Source organism: Ursus arctos, unplaced genomic scaffold (assembly GCF_023065955.2).
Source record: "Ursus arctos isolate Adak ecotype North America unplaced genomic scaffold, UrsArc2.0 scaffold_14, whole genome shotgun sequence".
NCBI classification, from domain to species: Eukaryota; Metazoa; Chordata; class Mammalia; order Carnivora; family Ursidae; genus Ursus; species Ursus arctos.
In genome coordinates, this window is record NW_026622808.1 from 9859983 (window position 1) to 9881446 (window position 21464).

Sequence of the window (21464 nt, forward strand, 5' to 3'; positions counted from 1 at the left end):
GGGGCTCGATCCCCCGACCCTGAGCTCATGACCTGAGCCGAAATCAAGAGTCGGAGGCTTTACCGGCTGAGCCACCCAGGCGCCCAGGGATTTATATTTTTTAAGTATGATCAATTTATCTAGTGGTGGGGCTTTTTTTAACCGTAACTTGCATCAGAATGCAGTATTTCTGGAAAGATGCACAAACAAGCAGAGAGAACGTCATCATCTCTGAGGAGAGGACCTGAGGGGCCAGGGGACAACGTTTCCCACTCGCCACTTTAAATTTTCTGCATTTTGTACTGTGCTCATGTATCACGGCCTCAGAAAAAAAAGAATACTTAAAACTTTAAAATTTAATGCAGAAGAAAAGGGCATAAACTAGGAAGCAATATTGCCAAAATTTATCTTGCCCCATCTTGTGTTGCCTTCACTTTTCGGAGTTTATGATTTTCACGTCGTCCTCTTGCCTTGGCCCCAGTCTTGGCCAGTTTTCACAGGATGTCTGCACTCCAGCGTCACTCTGTTCTCACCACAGCCTCGCCTTGGGCTCCTGCCCACTCATCACCTCATGGGCCTCCTACGAGGTGATTCTATTATGATCGGGATGAGGTGATAAGGGCCTGGGTTCTGGCCTTGGCAGTGAGAACAAAGGGGAGGGCACTGAGGGGGAGGGCTTTTTAAAGGGAACATGGAGGGACACTTGGGTGGCTCAGTCGGTTAAGCATCTGACTCTTGATTTTGGCTCAGGTTATGATCTCAGGGTCCTGGATCGAGCCCCGAGTCGGGTTCTGCGCTCAGCAAGGAGTCTGCTTGAGATTCTCTCTCTCTCGGCCCTCCTCCAACTTGAGCTCTCTCTCTCTTAAATAAAATATTTATTATTTTTTTTTAATGTACCTTTTTAAAAAGATTTTATTTATTTACCTGAGAGTGTGCACATGCACTCGAGAGAGAGAGAGAGAGAGAGAGAGAAAGAGAGAGAGCACGAGCAGGGGAGGGGCAGGCAGAGGGAGAAGCAGACTCCCCGCTGAGCAGGGAGCCAACGCAGGACTCGATCCCAGGACCCCCAGATCACGACCTGAGCTGAAGGCAGACTTTTAACCCACTGAGCCCCCCAGCCTCCCCAATAAATAAAATATTTAAAAATAAAATAAAGGGAGGTTAGAGGGGCCCTTGGTTGGCTCAGTCGGTGGGGGATACAACTCTCGAGCTCGGGGTTGTGAGTTCCAGCCCCACATTGGGTGTAGGGATTACTTAAAAAAATAAAATCTTAAAAAAAAAAAAATAAAGGGAGCGTAGAGAAAGGATAATTAAAACATCTCTCAAATCCATCCACATCCCTATGTCCCCTTCCACTATCATCTCTGAAAATTGCCATCGTCTCTTAACTGACCTCCTCCTGTAACTGCCCCCTTTCATGAGGTTATCAGTACTTTTTTTATGATAGATATACATTATATTATATAAACAAATACTTCTATAAGGCTGATAGAAAAAACAGTAGTCTTCCAACTTCCTTAGTTTTTCAGAGACGATCCCTTCAATTGAATGCTTGAATTGTGTTACTATGTTTTGTCTTGGGTTCATCTGTCTATTTCAAACTAAAAATAGCATGCAAATGTTGCTACTTCTTGATGCTTCTGTGTCAGGCGTGAGATATTGACTTCCCACTGCTAACTCTCTTTTCCAACCCCACCCCATTTCCCATCATCCCACACTTCCCATATTATTTCATAATTCTGGCTGGATCTGTTTAGTGTTTACACTATTACGATTATGCCAATGCGCTTTATAATTGTGCCGTTTGGATAAGTTATTTTTTTTTATTTTATTTATTTGAGAGAGAGAGAGAGAGAGGGTGAGCAGGGGGAGGGACAGAGGGAGAGAGAGACCCTTAATCTGACTCCATGCTGAGCACAGAGCCTGACCTGAGATCATGACCTGAGCTGAAATCAAGGGTTGGATGCTTAACCGACTGAGCCACCTAGGTGCCCCGCCGTGTGGATAGTTATAGTTTTTCTTTCCCCAACCATTTATGTTTTTTCTGGAATTAATATTCACTTTGTCCTTTAGGCTTGTCTGCTTTGTTTTCTGTGTACTCCAGTTCATCCCCAAATTCTCCGTTAGCCGTGTTAGTGAGTTCTAAGGATATATACAAACACGTAAGGAATTTTATCCCTTCTTTTTTTTTTAAGATTTTATTTATTTATTCGACAGAGAGAGAGACAGCCAGCGAGAGAGGGAACACAAGCAGGGGGAGTGGGAGAGGAAGAAGCAGGCTCCCAGCAGAGGAGCCCGATGTGGGGCTCGATCCCAGAACGCCAGGATCACGCCCTGAGCTGAAGGCAGATGCTTAACGACTGGGCCAGCCAGGCGCCCCAGGAATTTCATCTCTTGTATTTGAGAATTTTCTCACGGAGCCTTTAGACCTGCCTGCTGGATCTCCCTCCAAACCCGTCTTGGGATTCCCTTTGCCTCTCTTGGATTGATCTCCTGTTTCCTGCAACCGATCTCCAACCTATCTCTTTATCTTTTTCAATTTATTTTGATGGAGCTTCTTAAGAAAGGGTACTTTGGAGATAATTTGATAGTGACCTCCGGGCACCTGGCTGGCTCAGTGGAAAGTCATGCAACTATGGATCTCAGCGGTCGGGGCGTGAGTTCAGGCCCCACCTTGGGTGTAGAGATTACTTAAATAAAAACTAAAACAAAACAAAACAAAACTGTTGGGACCTTATAAGTGTGAAAATGTCTACTCTTGTGCTTAATTGCCATTGTGGTTGGGTATCAAATACTAGGTTGGAAATAATTTGCATTAAGAATTTTGAGGGTGGGGTGCCTGGGTGGCTCAGTTGTTAAGCGTCTGCCTCCGGCTCAGGGTGTGATCCCGGCGTTCCAGGATCGAGCCCCACATCAGGCTCCTCCGCTGTAAGCCTGCTTCTTCCTCTCCCACTCCCCCTGCTTGTGTTCCCTCTCTCGCTGGCTGTCTCTATCTCTGTCAAATAAATAAATTAAAAAAAAAAGAATTTTGAGGGCATTTCTCCATTTTCTTCAAGCTTTTGGGGTTGCTGTTAAGAAGCCTGGAATTTTTCTTATTGTGGAAAATAAAATGTGTATGAAGCCTATTTTCATTTTCCTTCTCTTTTTGCCAACCACAGCTTTTAGAATCTTCTTTTTTTCCTAGCCTTCTGAAATCTTACACGGGAATGTTTTAGTGGGGACCCAGTGGGTCTTTGCAACCTAGAAGCTCATCTTCTTCAGTTATAGAAAAATAGTTTTTTTTAAAGGTTTTATTTATTTGAGAGAGAGAGAGAGAGAGAGAGAGAGAGAGAGAAATGGGGGAGGGGCAGAGGGAGAGGGAGAAGCAGACTCCCAGCTGAGCAAGGAGCCCCACCCAGGGCTTGATCCCAGAACTCTAAGATCACGACCTGAGCCCACCTCAGATGCTTAACTGACTGAGCCACTCAAGGCCCCCCCCTTTTTTGAGCGAGAGAGAGAGAGAGAGAGAGCACTGTTGTGCTCGTGTGTGAACATGCAAGATGGGGTTGTGGGGGAGGGGCAGAAAGAGAATCTTCAGCAGGCTTCACACCCAGTGCAGAGCCCAACTCGGGGCTCCATCTCACAACCCTGAGATCATGACCTGAGCTGAAATCAAGAGTGGGATGTTTAACCCACTGAGCCACCCAGGCGCCCCTAGAAAAATATTTCTTAAATTGTTATTTTTGGGGGCGCCTGGGTGGCTCAGTGGGTTAAGCATCTGCCTCCAGCTCGGGTCATGGTCCCAAGGTCCTGGGATTGAGCCCTGAGTTGGGCTGTCTGCTCAGCGGGAAGCCTTCTTCTCCCTCTCCCTCTGCTCCTCCCCCTGCTTGTGCGCTCTCTCTCTCTCTCTCTGTCGAAAAGATAAATAAAATCTTTAAAAATGAATAAATTAAGATAAATTTTAAAAATAAATTGTAATTTTTTTGGACTATTTCTTCCCCTCCATATTTCTGTTATTTCTTTCTGGAATTTTTGTTTCTCGAATGTTTAATCCCATGGGCCAGACTTTTAATTTTCTTGTATTTTCTTTCCTTATTTCCCATCTTCTTCATTTTTTGCTCAACTTTCTGGGAGATTTCTTTAATTTCATTTTCCAACCCTTCTCTGGAATTTTTATTTCTGACTTCATATTTTTAATTTCTAAGAGCTCTTTTTTTTTTAAGATTTTATTTTTTTATTTGAGAGAGAGAGAGAACAAGCAAGCAGAGGGGCAGAGAGAGAGCTGGGTGAAGAAGTCTAAGGCAAGTGTCAACATTCAGTATGTATGGGGCGCCTGGGTGGCTCAGTCGTTAAGCGTCTGCCTTCATTTCAGGGTGTCATCCCGGTGTTCTGGGATCGAGCCCCGCATCAGGCACCTCCACTGGGAGCCTGCTTCTTCCTCTCCCACTTCCCTTGCTTGTGTTCCCTCTCTTGCTGGCTGTTTCTCTCTCTGTCAAATAAATAAAATCTTAAAACAAACAAACAAATTCAGTATGCAAATTTTCACATAGTCCCCATTTTCAGTAACTATCCAAAATTCTTCTATCAACCTATCCATCTTTCTGTCTTCCTCCCAATCCCTATGTATTTAGAAGTCCGAAGATAAACTGGGCCTTGTCTGTTGACACATCCTTCGTAGTCTAGCCAGAGGAACCTTGCTAAAAGGCAAGTTGGCTGAAAATCCGGCAATGGCTCCCACGGCTCTCAGCAAAAAGTCCAAACTTCTAAATACATTCCAGTCCCTCCAAGCTCTGGCCCAACCCTTCCAGCCACGTGCTCCTGTCCAGTTGGTTCTTACCATGTTAGACTGTTTTCAGAACCTCAGATGCACTGTACTCTCCCCCTCTGGGCCTCCCGCATAAGCCGTTCCCCTGTCTGAAACACTGTTCCCCGTTTTCCCACTCCCATCTTTTGCCTGAATGGACCGTGACTACAGCAGATGAACAAAAGTTAAACCTGAGAGGATTGTTGGTGTCAGAGGCTTGGTAGTTCGTGAAGGTGACATTTCTAAAACAAAATTCAGTCACTCCTATTGCTTGAGTCCAAACCCAAACTCCTCAGTCTCACAGCCAGCATTCTTGACAATCTGCACTTATCAGCTACTCAAACTCTCTCTCTCCTTGTCCGAATCACTGCTGGCTCTTTACCATCTCTACTGTCTCTGCCACCCTGCTTACTAATGCTTGGACATTCTGGAAGTCACCTCTTCTTTTTTCAAAAAAATTTTTAAAGATTCTATTTATTTATTTGACACCGAGAGATAGACCAAAAGCAGGGGGAGCAGCAGAGGCAGAGGGAGAAGCAGGCTCCCCACTGAGCAGAGAGCCCAATGTTGGGACTCAATCCGAGGACCCTGGGATCATGACCTGAGCTGAAGGCAGAGGCTTAACCAACTGAGGCCCCCAGGCACCCCTCCTGAGTTCTTTCTTCCATGACTGGCAGCACCATTCACTCATTGACCCTAAGTACAAATCCGAGAGTTGTCTGGGGGTCCTCCCAGTTTTTCACTGGCTCCTGAGCCCACCCCACTCCACCCTCACCACCAATTCTTGTTGACTCTACTGTAAATTTCACCAGGCTCCAATCTACTTGTACCTCTGTTGTCCACAGCCCTCATCCAAGGTCATCGGCATCTTTCTTACCTGCAATAGTTCTTCCCCAGTCTCACACCTTGGGACCACCCTTACTCTTTAATCCATTCTCCACCATTGTAGAATGCAAATCATATCACAGACACTCCTGCTTAAAACCTCTCAGTGGCTCTTCAGCATTCATAAAGGAAAAGCCCTTCTCCTTCATTGGATTTACAAGTCCCTCGCAGGCTACCCTCCGGCAGTTCCCTACTTCAAGCCAAATGCCCTTCGAATTAGTCATGGTTCCCCAAAAGACAAGTTCTTTCTCCTGCTCTGCATCACTGTGTTGTGATGGCTCAGGAATACTCTTACCGCACGTTTCCTTTAGCAAACGTCTACTCAGGCTTGCTCAAGTCTCAGTTCGTGTCACCTCCTCAAGCCTTCCCAGGTCGCTCTGAAGAACCGCTGACCATTGTCTCCTTGGGATTCCCTCTATACCCAGTCCTTACCTCTAGCACATTTTCAGTAGAACCCCATTCACTTACTTGTGAGTCGGTTTAAACTTGTTTGTCCCTCCCTTGCCGATGCATAAAATCCTTGTTTGGGGAACTACCTCTTGTCTTTGCATCCCTAGCACTTAGCACACCGTGATTGGAACACACGGAGGGCGAAATAAATACTTGCTAAATGATGAAATGCACAACCCGATTCTAATTTCTGTGCTACTTTATACTCATCTCTACAGCTCTATTTCTTATCTTGGTTCAGGAATCTGAAGTTTTCCCTCTACTACCCTCTTACTCCACAACATTTTTTCCTATTTTGAATTTCCTCAGCATTTGGATATCAAATCTTGTGCTAATCTAAGTTGCCTTTGCTTTTTGGTACTGCCTTGAAATTATCCTTTAACCTTTCATTGGGTGCACGATCGGCGTCTACTCAAAGCAAGAACGCGGCTCTTAAATCTATAGCTAGATTTACAGATGCTTCTAAAGAGTCGATACACGCGTGTGAACGATTAAGCCCGGCGCATGCGCATCAGGCCTTTTTTTTTTTTGCCTTTAGACTCCCCCCCCCTTTTTTTTTCTTTGGAGCGTGCGCATCAAGAAAGACAAAGGTGGGGAAAGTGACCAAGCAGTCATCCAGGCGCATGCCCATCCCTAACTTGCCCCAGCCCCGGGATGCTCACAGTGGGGAAGTGGGTGTGGCCTGACCGGGAGCCGCAGAAATCCAATCCGACTGAGTGGGCTCGGCCCCTCCCTCCGCACGATTGGCTAGCTCTCAGTGTTGTGGGGCGGGGAAAGGAAGAGATGTGGGCGGTGGAGTTGGGGGGGGGGGCTGGCGAAGGAAAAAAGCCATCCCGTTCTGCGCAAGCGCAAGCAAGCGACCAGGAGGGGGCGCGCGAGAGCGAAAGGGAGTGTGGAAGCCCTGATGCGCTGGCGAGCGCGAGCTGGGTCGCCAGCCTTGACGCCTGCGCCGTGGCCCTCGGGGCCCCGCGCGCGGCGGGCGGGTGCCCGGTGCGCCTGCGCAGTAGGCGGCGGCAGGGGGAGGTGGAGGCCGTGGAGCGGCAGTGGCAGCAGCGGGTCCCGGGACTGAGGCAGCAGCGGGGGCGGCGGCAGGCGGAAGCTGAGGTGACGAAGGCAGCGGCGGCGGCGGCCGTTTCCCTCACGGTGGCGGAGACCAAGGCGGCGGCGGCGGACGGGGAGCGGCCCGGCCCCGGCCCCCTGCTCGTTGGCTGTGGCAGGGCCGCCGTGGGGCCGGCCCGGCTCCCGCCCCCCGCGGCTCCCCCTCCGGCTCCTCCCCCGGGGAGACGCCGGGGGCCTGGCCCGGCCCGGACTCAGACCGCCGCTGCAGCCGCCGCCGGGGCAGTCGGAGGCGGCGGCGGCGGCGCCATGGGCGGCCTGGCCTCCGGGGGGGACGTGGAGCCGGGACTGCCCGTCGAGGTGCGCGGCTCCAACGGGGCCTTCTACAAGGTGAGGCGGCGCGCCGGCCGGGGACACCCGTGTGCGGCCCCCTCCCCCCCGCCGGGGAGGGGGGCAGTGGGGCGGGATCGCGCTTCTGGAGCCAAGTCCTGGCCCTCCGAGCCCTAGAGCCATGCTCCCGCCCGCAGTCCTCCCGGGGAGACCTCTGCAAGTGAACCCCCTTCCTCGTATTTTCGGCCTGTCTATTAATTACACCTGCTCTCAGCCCCCCGTCTCAGAAAGCATGAACATTGGGGCATTATTGTGCTCGGATCAGCGTCCGCCTCCCCCCCTCGCCTCCCCCCCCAGGAGACCCCATTTTCCCAGCTTCTCGTTGACTTTTCTTGTTTCCCTAGTAGAAAACATACCTTAGACCTTAATCGCACCCCCCCGTCGAAGCACATGGAGAATTCTCTTTATTCTTCCCTATTACCCCCTTGGGAAGGCCGTCCCATATTAGATCCTTTTATCTTCCTCGGAGAGGCCTCTGCCTCCTGGCTCTGGAAGACTCACCCCACTTTCGTGCTGCATTTCTGCTCCCAACCCAAGGAGAAACGGTCAAAATCCATTTATGACATTTGCTATCTTTGACCTCAGCAACTCTGGGTTGTAACCAGTCAAGTTGCCTCCTAGCCGTAAGGTGGCATCTTTTCCCAAGTCTCTCACCCCACCCCTTTATCCCAAGGCCAGCTGGTCTACCATTCTACGGGGCTGCGTTCCTTTTTGTGTCACTTTGACCTCAGCTATCTTCAGATCATTCCTATAGGTTCTTCATCTGGAGCAGGGTAAGCCTCACGTTCATAATCTCCAAAAACTGGGGGAATCACATGAGATCTGAAGGATTTCCACTTCTAGAACACTTCTGGCCAACTCAATCTGGGAATCTGATCGCTTTTTTTTTTTTTTGCCTTTTTTTTTTTTTCCAAAGAAGGGGATTTATCTTTAAAGGGTCCTTGTTTACCTCAGCTCTTCCCTTGCCCGTGGTTTGGTTCCTTAGAACTCCTTTTACTACCGTCTTCTTTATCTGTTCTGAGTCCATTTTCTAGCACATTGTTTTCCCATTTGGATGAAGCCAGAGGGAGACCCCTCTTGCCTCTCAGGAATTTTTCTTTGTGTAACTGTTGTTATTTTTGAACCGCTTTGGACTTTATGGCTGGAATCGTGGCAGAGACTTTTCTGATTTCGGTCTTCTTATATTTTACCTGAGGAGCCGAGCAGGGTTATCTTCTATCCCATGGGAGGAGGAGAGCCCCCTTTCTTTCACTTCCTTTCGGACCTTATCTCCTGTAAAAGATCTCTCCATCTTCATGCCCTCGGAAATGACTTTCTCCAGCTCTTTTCCCGTGAAGTCCTGTAGCTGGAAGGGTCTCATCTTGGCCCTCGTAGTGGAAGGTTTCTGCCCTGGCTTCAGTTGCTTTGAGTGTAGTGATTTTTTTACCCACCCTAAATGCCTATCCATTTCTGCCTTGCTTCCCTCACCAGATTTCTTTCTATTCAGTGCCTGTGGCGACCCTTATCTCTTTATCTTAACTTATCCTGTCAACCTAAGTCCTCGGCTTTTTATCCTAAAACTTGTATATCCTCCGGAAACAACCTTATTCCATGTCTGAAGGAAGCTCCCGACTGATCTCTTCTGTCATTTTTTGTGCATAGTTTTCTAACTCAGAAGACTTTTTCTTCTAGCCTGACTCTGTAGCATTTCTGTTTTCTTTGGCAAAAGTCTCTAATTCCTTTTTGATTCTGATAGAGAATGTTTGTCTCTTGTATCCTTTTTCTTCAAACTTGCGTTACCTTTGTTGAAATACCCTTCCTTGTAAGATTTTAGCCCCATTTCCCCCTAGTATCTTGTCCTTCATCTGGGTGTGTCCCACCCCTCAATTCTAGGTTCCAAGAAAAGTGATTCTTAAATTGAGTTTGAGATTGAGATATGATACTTTTGTTCTAGGAAGCATAGGCACTAAGTATAGCTGGGAAAGATTGGTATCCAGTTCAGATTAACTGTGTGGGACGGATGGGAAGGGAGATGTGTCCCTTTCCACGTATACGTGTCCGACAGAAAGTCTCTTTCTGAATCTTTTTCCCCCATGGGCTATGGCAGTGATAGACTTGGGTGAATCAGGGACAGGATGCTTTGAATCAGAAAGTAAGTTTGGAGTTGAGCTGAAAGCCAGGTGATGGGGATTTTGTGTTCTGGCCACGTTAGCATTTTCTGCCTCATGGCTCAGTTAAAAACAACAATAAATCCCTAAATTCAGACTAATCGTTCTTCAACTTTCAGTACCATATAGATACTTACCCATTCTGACCTTGCTACTGATTTAATATTCATGACTCAGCAGACTTTGGTGTGGGTCAAAGAATGTTTACATTGCTTCTAGAACTGTAAATTTGGGAAGGCCCCTTTCTCCTGTCTCCGAATTGGGTCCTACTGTTGATCTTTCACGATAGCACTGCACATGTCAGATCTGGGATCTAAGTTACCCTGTAGCTATCCCACCAACTCTTCCTTTGCTGCCAGTACCTAAATGTATTTTACTCTTTAAGTCGCACTCTCCCAAGTGAAGTATCTGTTCACCTTCAGGACACGATCATCCAGCTTTCCAGACCTTGCCTGGATGTCCTCATTCCCATTCCCATTTTAAGGCATATCGCGTCCTCACCTTCGACCTGTGGTTTTTACCCAGACCTCTGCTGCTTTTCTCCTTGAACTCCCTTGATTTTGAGAGCTCAGGACTAGAAGATAGGGTGGAGGTGGGGACTAATTGCGTATCTTCTAGTTTAAGGAAACTGAAGTATCTAGAAACCTTGGGCCACTCTCCCTTTGTCTGGTCTAGGCCCTATAAGCCAAAGCCAGGATATGCGGCAGCCACTGGCTTGAGTCATTCTCTGGATCTCGTTGGAGACTGACTCACCTGCTCCTGCCCTCACCTGCTTCTCTCCTTAATGGGCATGGACTGAGCACAACTGGGAGCTCACTTTCTACCACTGGTTCTTTGAGGGGGAAAAATGGGTGATGTGGGCGAAGTTAGGGAGCAGAGGCTGGACTGGACTACGAAGTTTAGGAGAAAGCTTGTTCTGGAGAGTATGTGAAGGAAAAAGACCCTAGAAGTATGAGAGCGTGGTGTTCGGTGGAACTGCTGAGTAATGTGCGGGAAACTCCATTCTGAGCTCTGCATTTCTGCCTTGGGGATGGATCACAGTAGCTGAGGAAGATGGGGTGGTGGTGCTCCCTCTACCTGACCGCCAGCCCCAACATGCTGGGGGACAGTTGGATAGAGCCTTGGGCATATCCTCTGAAGGAGTATATCTAGGAGCGGGAATCTCTTCCACTCCTTTTATCTCATCCCTGAAATGTTTTGAGAATAGCTAATTCTTTCTCGAACTGTTTTTCAAGTTTGGAGATAGACATTTTAGGGAGAGAATTGGCTAAAGTTAGTAGAAGAGGCTGGTTGAAATGTTTCTAGAAATCCAGACAGACCCTCATAAAGGGAGAAAAGAAGAGGAATGGGATGCCGTGTTCCCGGTTATCGGAAGAGGGAGGAAGGCGCTCAAGAAGGAGCTAAGAGAAGAACCGGAAAGGGAAGAAGGACTCGGGCAAGTAGCGCGGAGTCAAAGTGCCTCCGGAGACTTGAGTGCGGAATAGTAGGCGAGGGTATAGGTGCCGCCGAAGGAGGCGTGGAGAAAGCCTGGGGAATGGCTGAGGAGGAGGCCGGGTGCCTTGGGCCATAGGAAAGCTCTGCGTAGTGAGACGCTAGAACTAGATCTGATCCCGAAAGAGAGAAGGATGGCCAGCTGGGGTCAGGAGTGAAATTCGGGTTTAGATTTCCCCACCATAAGGAAGCAGCAGTCTAGCAGATTTACGTTTGGCCCATTGATTGAGGTGGGAATGATACAGGTGTGCATTCTCCATGTTTTGTCTCCTAAGCTCAGCTGTTGTGCCTAGCTGCAGAGCTCAGGAATAGTTCTTGTGTGTTAGCCTTTTGAAACACCGAGTTTTTTCGTTTTAAAGATTGATTTATTGGGGAGGGAGGCAGAAAGAATCAATCCCAAGCAGACTCCCTGCAGACTCCCCGCTGAGCGCGGAGCCCGACGCCCAGCTCCCCACAACCCGGAGACCATGACCTGAGCCGAAATCAAGAGTCAGACACTCAACCGGCGGGGCCACCCAGGCGCCCCACCCCCTCATTTTTGTTAACAGCTTTATAGAGATACAAACAGTGAAGTACGTATGTTCGAAGTATAGTTTTGTTAGGTTTTTGGCACAGATACCTGCCTGCATACTCTGTAGATGCAGGTCATACCATCGCCGCAAGTCAGGGTACTTCCATCACTCCCAAAAATTCTGTCAACCACCTATCCGCTTTCTGTCAGTAATACATTAATTTGTATTTCCCAGTTTTTGACGAAAGTGAAAAGGCCATTCAGTAGAGAAGGGGTAGTCTTTTCAACAGATGGTGCTCGAACTGGCTCTCCAAGGGGTAGAAAAGGAGCTTTGATCATATCTTGTACCATATACAAAATTTAAATCAAAGCAGATCATAGACCTAAGTGTAAAACAAAAACTGTGAAACTTGTAGAAGAAGAAATAGCAAAAAACTTTGTGGCCATTGGATTCGGTAAAGATTTCTTAGATAGGGGGGCGCCTGGGTGGCACAGCGGTTAAGCATCTGCCTTCGGCTCAGGGCGTGATCCCGGCGTTATGGGATCGAGTCCCACATCAGGCTCCTCCACTGGGAGCCTGCTTCTTCCTCTCCCACTCCCCCTGCTTGTGTTCCCTCTCTCGCTGGCTGTCTCTCTGTCAAATAAATAAATAAAATCTTTAAAAAAAAAAAAAGATTTCTTAGATAGGAAACCGAAAGCTGTCATAAAAGAACAAATTGATAAATTGGGCTTTCAGGATTAGCAATCCCTAATTTTGAGTATGTGAATATTAGAAGGTAGAAAAGTTGGGAGCATAGGATTGAGCACATAGCTTTGGCTTCTTCAGTGAGGACACAGGAGGAAGTGGACCAGCTATCCAGTCATCGCTGTTCCTCTCCTCTCCCACGTCATCTCAATTTGGGGGTCTTTTTATCCTTTTCAGATTTCGTAGCAGTGTGTCATAGTCTAGCATTAAGAAATCTCACATCTCCGAAGTCCTGATTTTTCCTTCCGTCGATCGCGGTCATCGTTCTGAACTTGATCAGTGCTCTGAGTGTTCAGCTGGGACCCGGGCATGAAGGCCCCAAGTCTGCTCATGCCTCTTGCTGCCTTGGGGAGCTAGACCCTTCTCTCCTGGCGGATCCTGATGTCCTCTAGGTGTCCCAGGACAGCCTCACACTGTCTCATGGGATATTCTTAGCCTTGCTGAGTGTGGTTGGTATTTTAATTGAACTCTGGCAAGTTGCTCAGCACAACAGGAGGCAGACAGATAGGGAGGCCCCTGTGGGAGCCATAGTAGACCCATCCGTTTCCAGGCTGTTCTCATGCAGGTGATGTTTCCTCCTTCTGTTGAATTTGTCTCCTCTTATTTCTGGATATTGCCACTTCTCTTTCCATGTCAGTACCATTTCCTTTGTCTCTACCTCGACATTCATATTTTTTCCACAGTACAGGTTTTTCTGGCCTTGTCTTTAGATTGTTTGTGTCCCTGTCTAAACCTCAAGGTAATGTCCGCTTGATGGTGGTAAATTGTCTTTTTTTTTTTTAACTTCGTTCTACAATCCATTCTAGGGCTTTGTGAAGGATGTCCATGAAGACTCTGTCACCATCTACTTTGAAAACAAGTAAGACCTTGGGAATAGAGAATCCAGCATACTAGGTCCTAGAAGGAGAGTGGAGAAGAGGGGGCGGCTGAGTCCTATGAGGCATGTAATAGGTGTGCGGAGAGCCAGGGGGTTCGGGTGGTCAGCTTCTGTGGATCCCAGGAGAGGAACGGGCCGAAATTTGGTGAGGGTGGGGGAGGTTTGACCTAGTATTTAGATTCTGGCCAGAGAGGAGACACCGCCCTGAAGCAGGGCCTGGAATCACCAGGGAAGGTGGAAATTGCCCAGCAGAGGCAGTAACCCCTTCCTGAAGAAATGGACAACCACAGTAGCCCGAATAGCTTCCATGTCACTGTTCCCTTGCAGCTGGCAGAGTGAGCGACAGATTCCTTTTGGGGATGTCCGGCTACCACCTCCAGCTGACTATAATAAAGAGATCACAGAAGGGGATGAGGTGGAGGTAAGGGCCATGGGCTTCACCCTTCCTGAATGTCACTTTTCCCAGGATTCCGCATCTCCCTTGCCTTGATACTAGTATCCGAGGCTCCTCGCTGCTTGGTTCAGGTTCCTTCCTCCCCGCTAAGCTACTAGCCCAGCCTGGTAGAGAGAGAAATGCACCGGTTCCTGGTCTGTCACTGTTGTGATCAAACTCTCGGGGAGCTTCCCAGGTTCAGGGGAGTCGCTTTCCTCCGTTTATGGTAACAGCATCCTCTGGTTTTTATTCAGCTCTTTGCTCCAGTTTCCTTTGTTTTGGTGTAGTGCGCCCCCCAGCTGTCTGAGCGCCAGTCCGCGCTGGGGTTCTGGGCGGTCCTCAGTCTCTTATTCTCGCCTCCAGGTTTACTCTCGAGCCAACGAGCAGGAGCCCTGCGGCTGGTGGCTGGCCCGCGTGCGGATGATGAAGGGAGATGTGAGTGATGGGAAGCACTTGTCTAGTCACCGAAGGGGGAGGCAGATGCTTGGGTCATCCACACTTGTTTCCTCCTCTCTTTCTTTCTGCCAGTTCTATGTCATCGAATATGCTGCCTGCGATGCCACTTACAATGAGATTGTCACCCTGGAACGGCTCCGGCCAGTGAATCCCAATCCCCTTGCGACCAAAGGCAGCTTCTTCAAGGTTACCATGGCTGTGCCTGAGGATCTGAGAGAGGCGTGAGTTAGGGATGTCGGGGTGGGGGCCCCCTGGACAGCCCTCCTGTGTGCCCTTCCTTCTCCTAGGCCCCACGCCCACTGTCAGTCTTCCCTCCTGTTCGCTTGAGGCTCCAGAGCCCTTCTGGCTCCCAGTCCCTCGCTTTCTTTGTCCCTGTTCTCTGACTGCGGTCCTTCCTCTTTTCTCACTTTTGTTGTCCCTGTCTCTCCCCTGAACCTTTGACTGCGCTCCACACTGTGCCCACTGAGCACCCCTCTCTTTCTCGGCAGCTGCTCCAATGAAAACGTCCACAAGGAGTTCAAGAAAGCGTTGGGAGCGAACTGCATCTTTCTCAACATCACAAACAGTGAACTCTTCATTTTGGTGAGTGATTCTGCCTGACTTGCACGCAAACCCTTTCAGTGTTTTTTCCTTCTCCCTTTTGAACTCCTTTGCAGAAAGGAATGAGCTCAGATGTGCTTCTATTTATTTGTCAAAGAAGGCTCTTTATGGCTCCTGACCCCTGCAGGCCCAGGTAGCCCCCCGTTTCCTTGACCTTAATTTATTTTTTAGCCTGGCCATTATGTCGCAGTCGGGGCTGGGCCCTCCCGTGTGTATCTGGACTCTCAGCAAATGGACTGCAGCTCTCACCTCGGCCTGCACTCACTTCCCTTGGGTGCCCGGCTAGCCGGCCCTCGGGAGGCTGACGATGATTTTCCTCTTCTCTCACTTCATTTCTCAACTCCTGTCCTTTTCCAGAGCCTCAGGCATCCTGATTCCCGGCTCCTGGCTCTTCCCCAGTGTGTATTCAAAGTCCGTTTTAGTGACGGTTCCTTTGGTTTCTTCCCAGTCGACCACAGAGGCACCTGTGAAGCGGGCCTCCCTGCTCGGTGACATGCATTTCCGAAGCCTGCGCACCAAGCTGCTGCTCATGTCCCGCAACGAAGAGGCCACCAAGCACCTAGAGGTGAGTTCTGCTCCCCTTTTCCTGCTGACTGGCATTGTCGTCGTCCGCCTCCCCATCCCATCCTCCACCCACGCTCTTGTGTTTACAGAACAAAAGGACTGAGGCCTTTCTGGGCCATTAAACCTGGGTCTGCTGTTTCGTCCCAGACCCCTCCAGATGGCAGAGCTCCACCGTGGTAGAATAGTACAGTTGTTGCCACACTTTTTTCTTAACCACGGTGCCCTTTTGATCAAATGAAATTTTGCTCGAAAGCACAATCCCTAAAACAGGTCAATCCGAGCAGCTCGGTCTGAAAGTGGAAGAGGGGGCTGTGGCCCCGGCCTCACTGGCCTCCCCAAGTCACCTCTGAGAATCAAACCGCTTTGCAGGATATATTTGAGAACCGTTTATACGCTGGAAAGACCACTGGACTTGAAATCCCAAGTCTCGCTTTGTCAGATACTGACCTTTGGCAAATCATTTGATTTCACCAAGCTTTCACTCTGTGACAACGAGGTAGTTAGACTAGAATATTTCTGTGAGGTCTTTCTGAGTTCTGAGATTGTGGGAGGGTCAGGTTCCCTTTTCTTGGGTACCTTCCCGTCCTACCCAAGTAGGGTGCATGTGCTTCCGTCCTGTCCATTTATCAAGAGAACTCATCTTTTGAGGAGGTTTTTCTCTGAGCGTGTGCAAACTGTGGGGCACGGCGATCTTTCACTTCTCCAGGGATGCTGTTACTTCGGGCACTGGCAGGTAAAAATTCATCATCACCCCGAGATGATACAAAGTGTGTCTGCTCCGGTTCCCAACGAGCAGATTCCCTGTGACCAGAGGTAGACTTCAGCTCTCCTAGGGTCGGGTTGTATTGATCAGTGTGGTAAAGAGTGGCAGATAGGGGCCGCTGGGGGGCTCAGTCGGCTGAGCGTCTGACTCGATTTGGGCTCCGGTCCCGATCTCGGGGTCGTGGCATTGAGTCCCACGTTGGACTCCATGCCCAGCTCAGAGCCTGCTCAAGACTCTGTCTTTCCCTCTGCCTCTGTTCCTCCTTCTCGTGCAAGCTCCCTCTCCCCACTCTCTTTCTCTCTGTCTCTCAAATAAATAAAATCTCTTAAAAAGTGCAGATAGCTGAGATAGGCGTACGTGCAAAGTCTGTTTTTGAGCGAGCTTATTCTTTTTTTTCTTCTATTCTTTTAAAAATTATTTTGAAATATTGCTTGTGTAAAGGACAAAGATAACACAACAGGTATCCTTGTACCCATCAGGCAGTTTAAGCAATAAAACTCTTGGCAGACTTCTCTAGAGGACATTTGTAAATCATTGTAGATCCTCTCCCTCCCGCCCTAACTCGGTTGCTTTGAACACCCAGTGTAGTTGTGTCTGCTTTCTCTTCTCCCTAGTGTAAGTCCTTGCCGTAATACGCTCCCCTCTGTCTTGTAAGGAGGAGTAGTAGACTGGGATCGGCAATGTCCCCTTTCAGATATCTTCCCTTTTGGTGCTTCTAGCTAGGATTCCCTCTTCCCAGAACCTTCCTGCCCTTGTGCTCAGCTGCCTACGGCCTGGTTGAGAAGTGAAGTGACGTGGTCGTGTCCTGTTCCGTAGCTCCTTACACACTTCTCAGTCCCTCGCTTTCTGCTCATTATTTTGGGAGTTGATACTAGTTTGGTTAGGTAATCATAGTTCCTTACTCTTGCATTTACCTTGTGGAAGGGCCTTTCACACCTTATTTTATTATTATCCTGACTTTATTATCATCATAACCGTATTTAGTCTCCTGAGAGTCTGGGGGTGGGGTGAGTCAGGTATCGTCGTGCAGCAGATGGCAGAGTAGAGACCCTGAGAGTGGGCTGTGTTTACGGTCACATAGGGTGTTAGAGCCACGTCCAGAACTTCGGGGGCTCCAGCCCAAGCGCTGCCCTCATGAGCCACCCCTCCCCGCGAAGCACTGGTGGTCGCCAGGTGGGGGTGGGATGAAAGGTTCCTGAGCTCTCCATACAGGTCCCAGTGGTCTGTGGATCCAGGGTGGTTCTGGCTGGCTTTCGCATACCGTCAGGTACCCAGGACAGGTGTCTGGGGTCCCACCGCCACGAACCCTACCGTGTCTTTTTCCTTCCAGACAAGTAAGCAGTTGGCAGCCGCCTTCCAGGAGGAGTTCACCGTGCGAGAGGACCTGATGGGCCTGGCCATCGGGACTCACGGTGCCAACATCCAGCAGGCCCGAAAAGTACCTGGGGTGACGGCCATCGAGTTGGGTGAAGAGACCTGCACTTTCCGCATCTATGGGGAGGTCAGCGAAAGACAGCTGCAGTTTAGGGCCCTTGGTGGGGAGAGGCGAGCCTCGGCGGACCTCCCTCCCTGACTTTGGTGGCAGGAAGATGAGTGTCTGAGTAACAGCTGTCCTCCCCTCCCCTCGTAGACTCCTGAGGCGTGCCGACAGGCCCGGAGCTACCTTGAGTTTTCTGAGGACTCCGTGCAAGTGCCCAGGAACCTTGTTGGTGAGTCGAGGGTGTGTACACATAGGAGAGAGTGTGGGTGGGGGGCGGGGCGGGGCAGGTGTGAGATCCCCTAAAGCTGTTCTGGGCTCAGCACCCCCTGTGGACTTCCGGTGTCACAAGGACGGAGCAAACAGTCGGAAAAGTGACAAAAATGGAAGAACAAGTTGCCAGGGATTGTAGTGTTTTGTCTTGAAAACTCACCAGAAACTTGGAAGCAGGAGAAAATTAAACAGAATCCATATGTAGGAGCTGGAAGACTGTTGATCTTAATCTGTTTTTACTTTTTTTTTCTTTAAAAAAACAACAACAACAACAAAAACAACCAGCCTAATCCCTCCTTTACCATTCAGGCAAAGTGATTGGAAAGAACGGGAAAGTGATCCAGGAGATCGTGGATAAGTCCGGCGTGGTGAGGGTCCGAGTGGAAGGTGATAACGACAAGAAGAACCCCAGGGAGGAGGTACGGGGCAGCTGCATCGAGAGATGGGCTCCAGAAGTAGATGGGATTGTTCTCTTGTTCTTCTCTGGGCGCTGGGATTTCTAGAGGGTGGAGGATGGGGGCTCCTGGGGCGTGGGGGACGGGAACTTCTGTGTCCCCCAGTAGATGCAGAGCCCAGAATGATCCCACTGGGTGAGCTTCCAGAGGAGACGGTGGCGTCGGTACCTGCGTGGACTCTCCCGCTAACCCCTCCGCCCTCTCTGCTTGCAGGGGATGGTTCCTTTCATATTCGTGGGCACCCGGGAGAGTATCAGCAACGCGCAGGCCCTGCTGGAGTACCATCTCTCCTACCTGCAGGTACCCAGGCCGGCGGCCGGAGCCGAGGGGTCCGGCTGTAGCAGGCAGGCTCAGGCTGCTGGTGGATGAGGTTAGGAGCTGTGGCGCCCAGTTTGTCTCTGAGGAGAACGGAGCCGCGGAGTGGAAATTCGGGGCCCTGGCATTGGATCCCATAACGTTCCTTGTTGAGCCACTGTCTCCCTCGCGTTCCTGAGAGTTGAGGGCGGCAGGGGCGGGGAAGCCCGAGTGAGGCGCGCTGCTGGCGGCCTCGTCGGCATGGGTCCTCCTGAGCTCTCTGCGTCCCGTACCCGACCAGGAGGTGGAGCAGCTTCGCCTGGAGAGGCTGCAGATCGACGAGCAGCTGCGGCAGATAGGGCTGGGCTTCCGCCCTCCCGGGAGTGGGCGGGGCAGCGGTGGCAGCGACAAGGCCGGATACGCCACGGATGAGAGCTCCTCCTCCTCGCTCCACACTACGAGAACCTACGGGGGCAGCTACGGGGGTCGCGGCCGGGGCCGGAGGGCAGGCGGTCCCGCCTACGGTAAGGTTGCCCTGGGCCTTGTGGGAGACACAGGTCTGGGTGGGATCTCGAGGAAAGGGTGGCAGACAAGTGGAAGGTGCGACTGGCTGGGGGATGGACCCTGAGGTGGGGCGAGTGACCCGGATTGAAGCGCACCGTGTCCTTCAGGCCCCAGCTCGGACCCGTCCACGGCTTCTGAGACCGAATCAGAGAAGAGGGAGGAGCCCAACCGAGCAGGGCCGGGTGACCGGGATCCCCCAACCCGTGGGGAAGAAAGTCGGAGGCGGCCGATTGGGGGCCGGGGTAGGGGACCCCCACCTGCCCCCCGGCCCACCACGAGATACAACGCTTCGTCTATCAGCTCAGGTACCAGACAGCGGGGTTTGTGGGTGCAGGCCAGAAGGAAGGGTGAGGGAGGCCCCATAACCACCTTCTCTTCCTCTGACCAGTGCTGAAAGATCCAGACAGTAATCCCTACAGCCTACTGGACACATCCGAACCAGAGCCCCCAGTGGACTCGGAGCCTGGGGAACCCCCTCCAGCAAGTGCCAGGCGCCGCCGCTCCCGCCGCCGCCGCACGGATGAGGACCGGACGGTCATGGATGGAGGCCTGGAGTCTGACGGGCCCAGCATGACGGAGAATGGTCTGGGTAAGGGCTGGGCCTGGGTCTGAAAAGGTAGAGCTGGGCAGGAGTAGAGGTACGGAGATGAGACGCACCACTTGGCTTTTCTCTGCCCCGCAGAAGATGAGTCGAGACCCCAGCGTCGGAACCGGAGCCGCCGCCGCCGTAACCGTGGGAACCGGACGGATGGTTCCATCAGTGGAGACCGTCAGCCAGGTCAGCGGACACAGTGCCAGCGTCCTTGCCCAGAGCCGAGAGAACGGGGTGCCTTCTGCCAGGGGCTGGGGCTTGGTGGGTGTCGAGCTGGATACGAGCTTCGTCTGAAACTCGTCCTCTGCCTTCCGCAGTGACCGTGGCTGACTACATCTCCCGAGCAGAGTCTCAGAGCCGCCAGCGGCCCCCCCTGGAGCGCACTAAACCCTCAGAGGACGCTCTTTCAGGACAGAAGGTAGGCCGGCGGGGCGTGATGTACCCCGTCGCGTTTTCCTTCCGGGGCAGGGCGTGCCGGGAATTCGCAGAGAAGGCTCTGCTGGAGTTGAGGCTGCGTGTGGAATAGGGGAAGGTTTGGATGGGAAAGAGGGAAGCTTGGCTCGGACTTGCCAGGTTCCTGTAAGAGTCCCTGGAGCGGCAGGTCAGGGGCCGGTCCCCGGGGCACCCGCGGGGGGGCACTAGGATGGTGGGGGGATGGCAGTACCTGAATTTCTACTGACCGGCTTCCTTCCTTCCTGTCCGTTTTTGTTTCCCACTTCCCCTCAGGGCGACTCTGTCAGCAAGCTTCCCAAGGGCCCCTCAGAGAATGGGGAGCTCTCAGCCCCCCTGGAGTTGGGTAGTTTGGTGAATGGGGTTTCATAAAACCTCTAGCCCGCATCCCTCCCTTCTCCATCTCGCTTGCTGCCCAACACCATGGCCCTCACAGGCCCGACTGACCTGCGCTGGAGCTGCTCTTATCTAGGGGGGAGGGGGGTGGCACAGCAGCTTGGGTCCCCCCTCAACCTCCAGGAGCTAGTGGAGGGGTGTGTAACAGGGTCATACCCCCTCCCTCTTGTCCGCCCTACCCCCAGGGTGAGGGGAGCCTCTCTCCTTCCCCATCAGACTGGATGTGCCTTTATCCTCTAATGCCCCGATCTCTCTGAACACCCCCATTCTCCGCCTGCTGGTGCGGGGTGCTCCTTGACCCACCCAGATTTGACAGTTCAGGGGGGCTCCCCTGCTATCCCTCCTCCCATCCTGTACCCCCCATTTCTGGGGCCTCATCACTGTGGAAGACGGGGATAGTAAGGGTATAAGTGGGTGGGAGGCATGGGGAAGGTTTTGGAGTAGAACCAGGGGTATGTATGAAGGGGGGTGACAAGGTCCCCCAGGGGAGGGGGGACCAACCTTGTCTGGTGGATGAGACTGCGTATTTATTTTTCACTGTACAGTATTTAAAAAGAGAATAAAAAAATCCAAATGGCTCTCTGGTTCCTGCACCTTCCTTGTCCCCAGTTGGGTCCATCAGTTTCTCTAGGATGGACCTGCCCTGGCCTTGTTTCCTGTTTCTCCATACCTGGCTTCTCTGGTGTTCCAAAGATCCTCTGCTTCTGGGAATTCCTGGCATTCCTGTGTTCCAGGCTCGGGTCCCTTTCTACAGCAGAGGCCAGTGGCTTGTGGCCTGTGTCTTGTTGCCTCTCCCCTCCCCCAGGTGTGCTGGTAGAGGGAGCGGGGCCACT

At 51.2% G+C, this 21464-nt stretch overlaps 1 protein-coding gene across 4 annotated transcripts; it reads left to right on the forward strand.

Annotated features, from left to right (window-relative positions):
* Positions 1-7102: 7102 nt before the first annotated feature.
* Positions 7103-21209, forward strand: FXR2 (FMR1 autosomal homolog 2). 4 transcript variants are annotated; one of them, XM_026520877.4, is made up of 17 exons: positions 7104-7543; positions 13244-13296; positions 13642-13735; positions 14111-14182; positions 14276-14424; positions 14692-14785; positions 15252-15368; positions 17461-17631; positions 17761-17839; positions 18190-18299; positions 18549-18635; positions 18931-19153; positions 19301-19498; positions 19582-19782; positions 19876-19971; positions 20103-20203; positions 20512-21209. In XM_026520877.4, exons 1-17 carry the CDS (start codon positions 7463-7465, stop codon positions 20605-20607), a joined length of 2022 nt encoding a protein of 673 aa, XP_026376662.1. In that variant the 5' UTR covers positions 7104-7462; the 3' UTR covers positions 20608-21209. The 4 variants fall into 4 exon arrangements, with proteins under 4 accessions (XP_057167336.1, XP_026376662.1, XP_044247698.1 ...); XM_044391763.3 differs by lacking the exon at positions 7104-7543 and adding an exon at positions 12938-13002; XM_057311353.1 differs by having other exon boundaries at positions 7103-7543; positions 20103-21209.
* Positions 21210-21464: the final 255 nt, after the last annotated feature.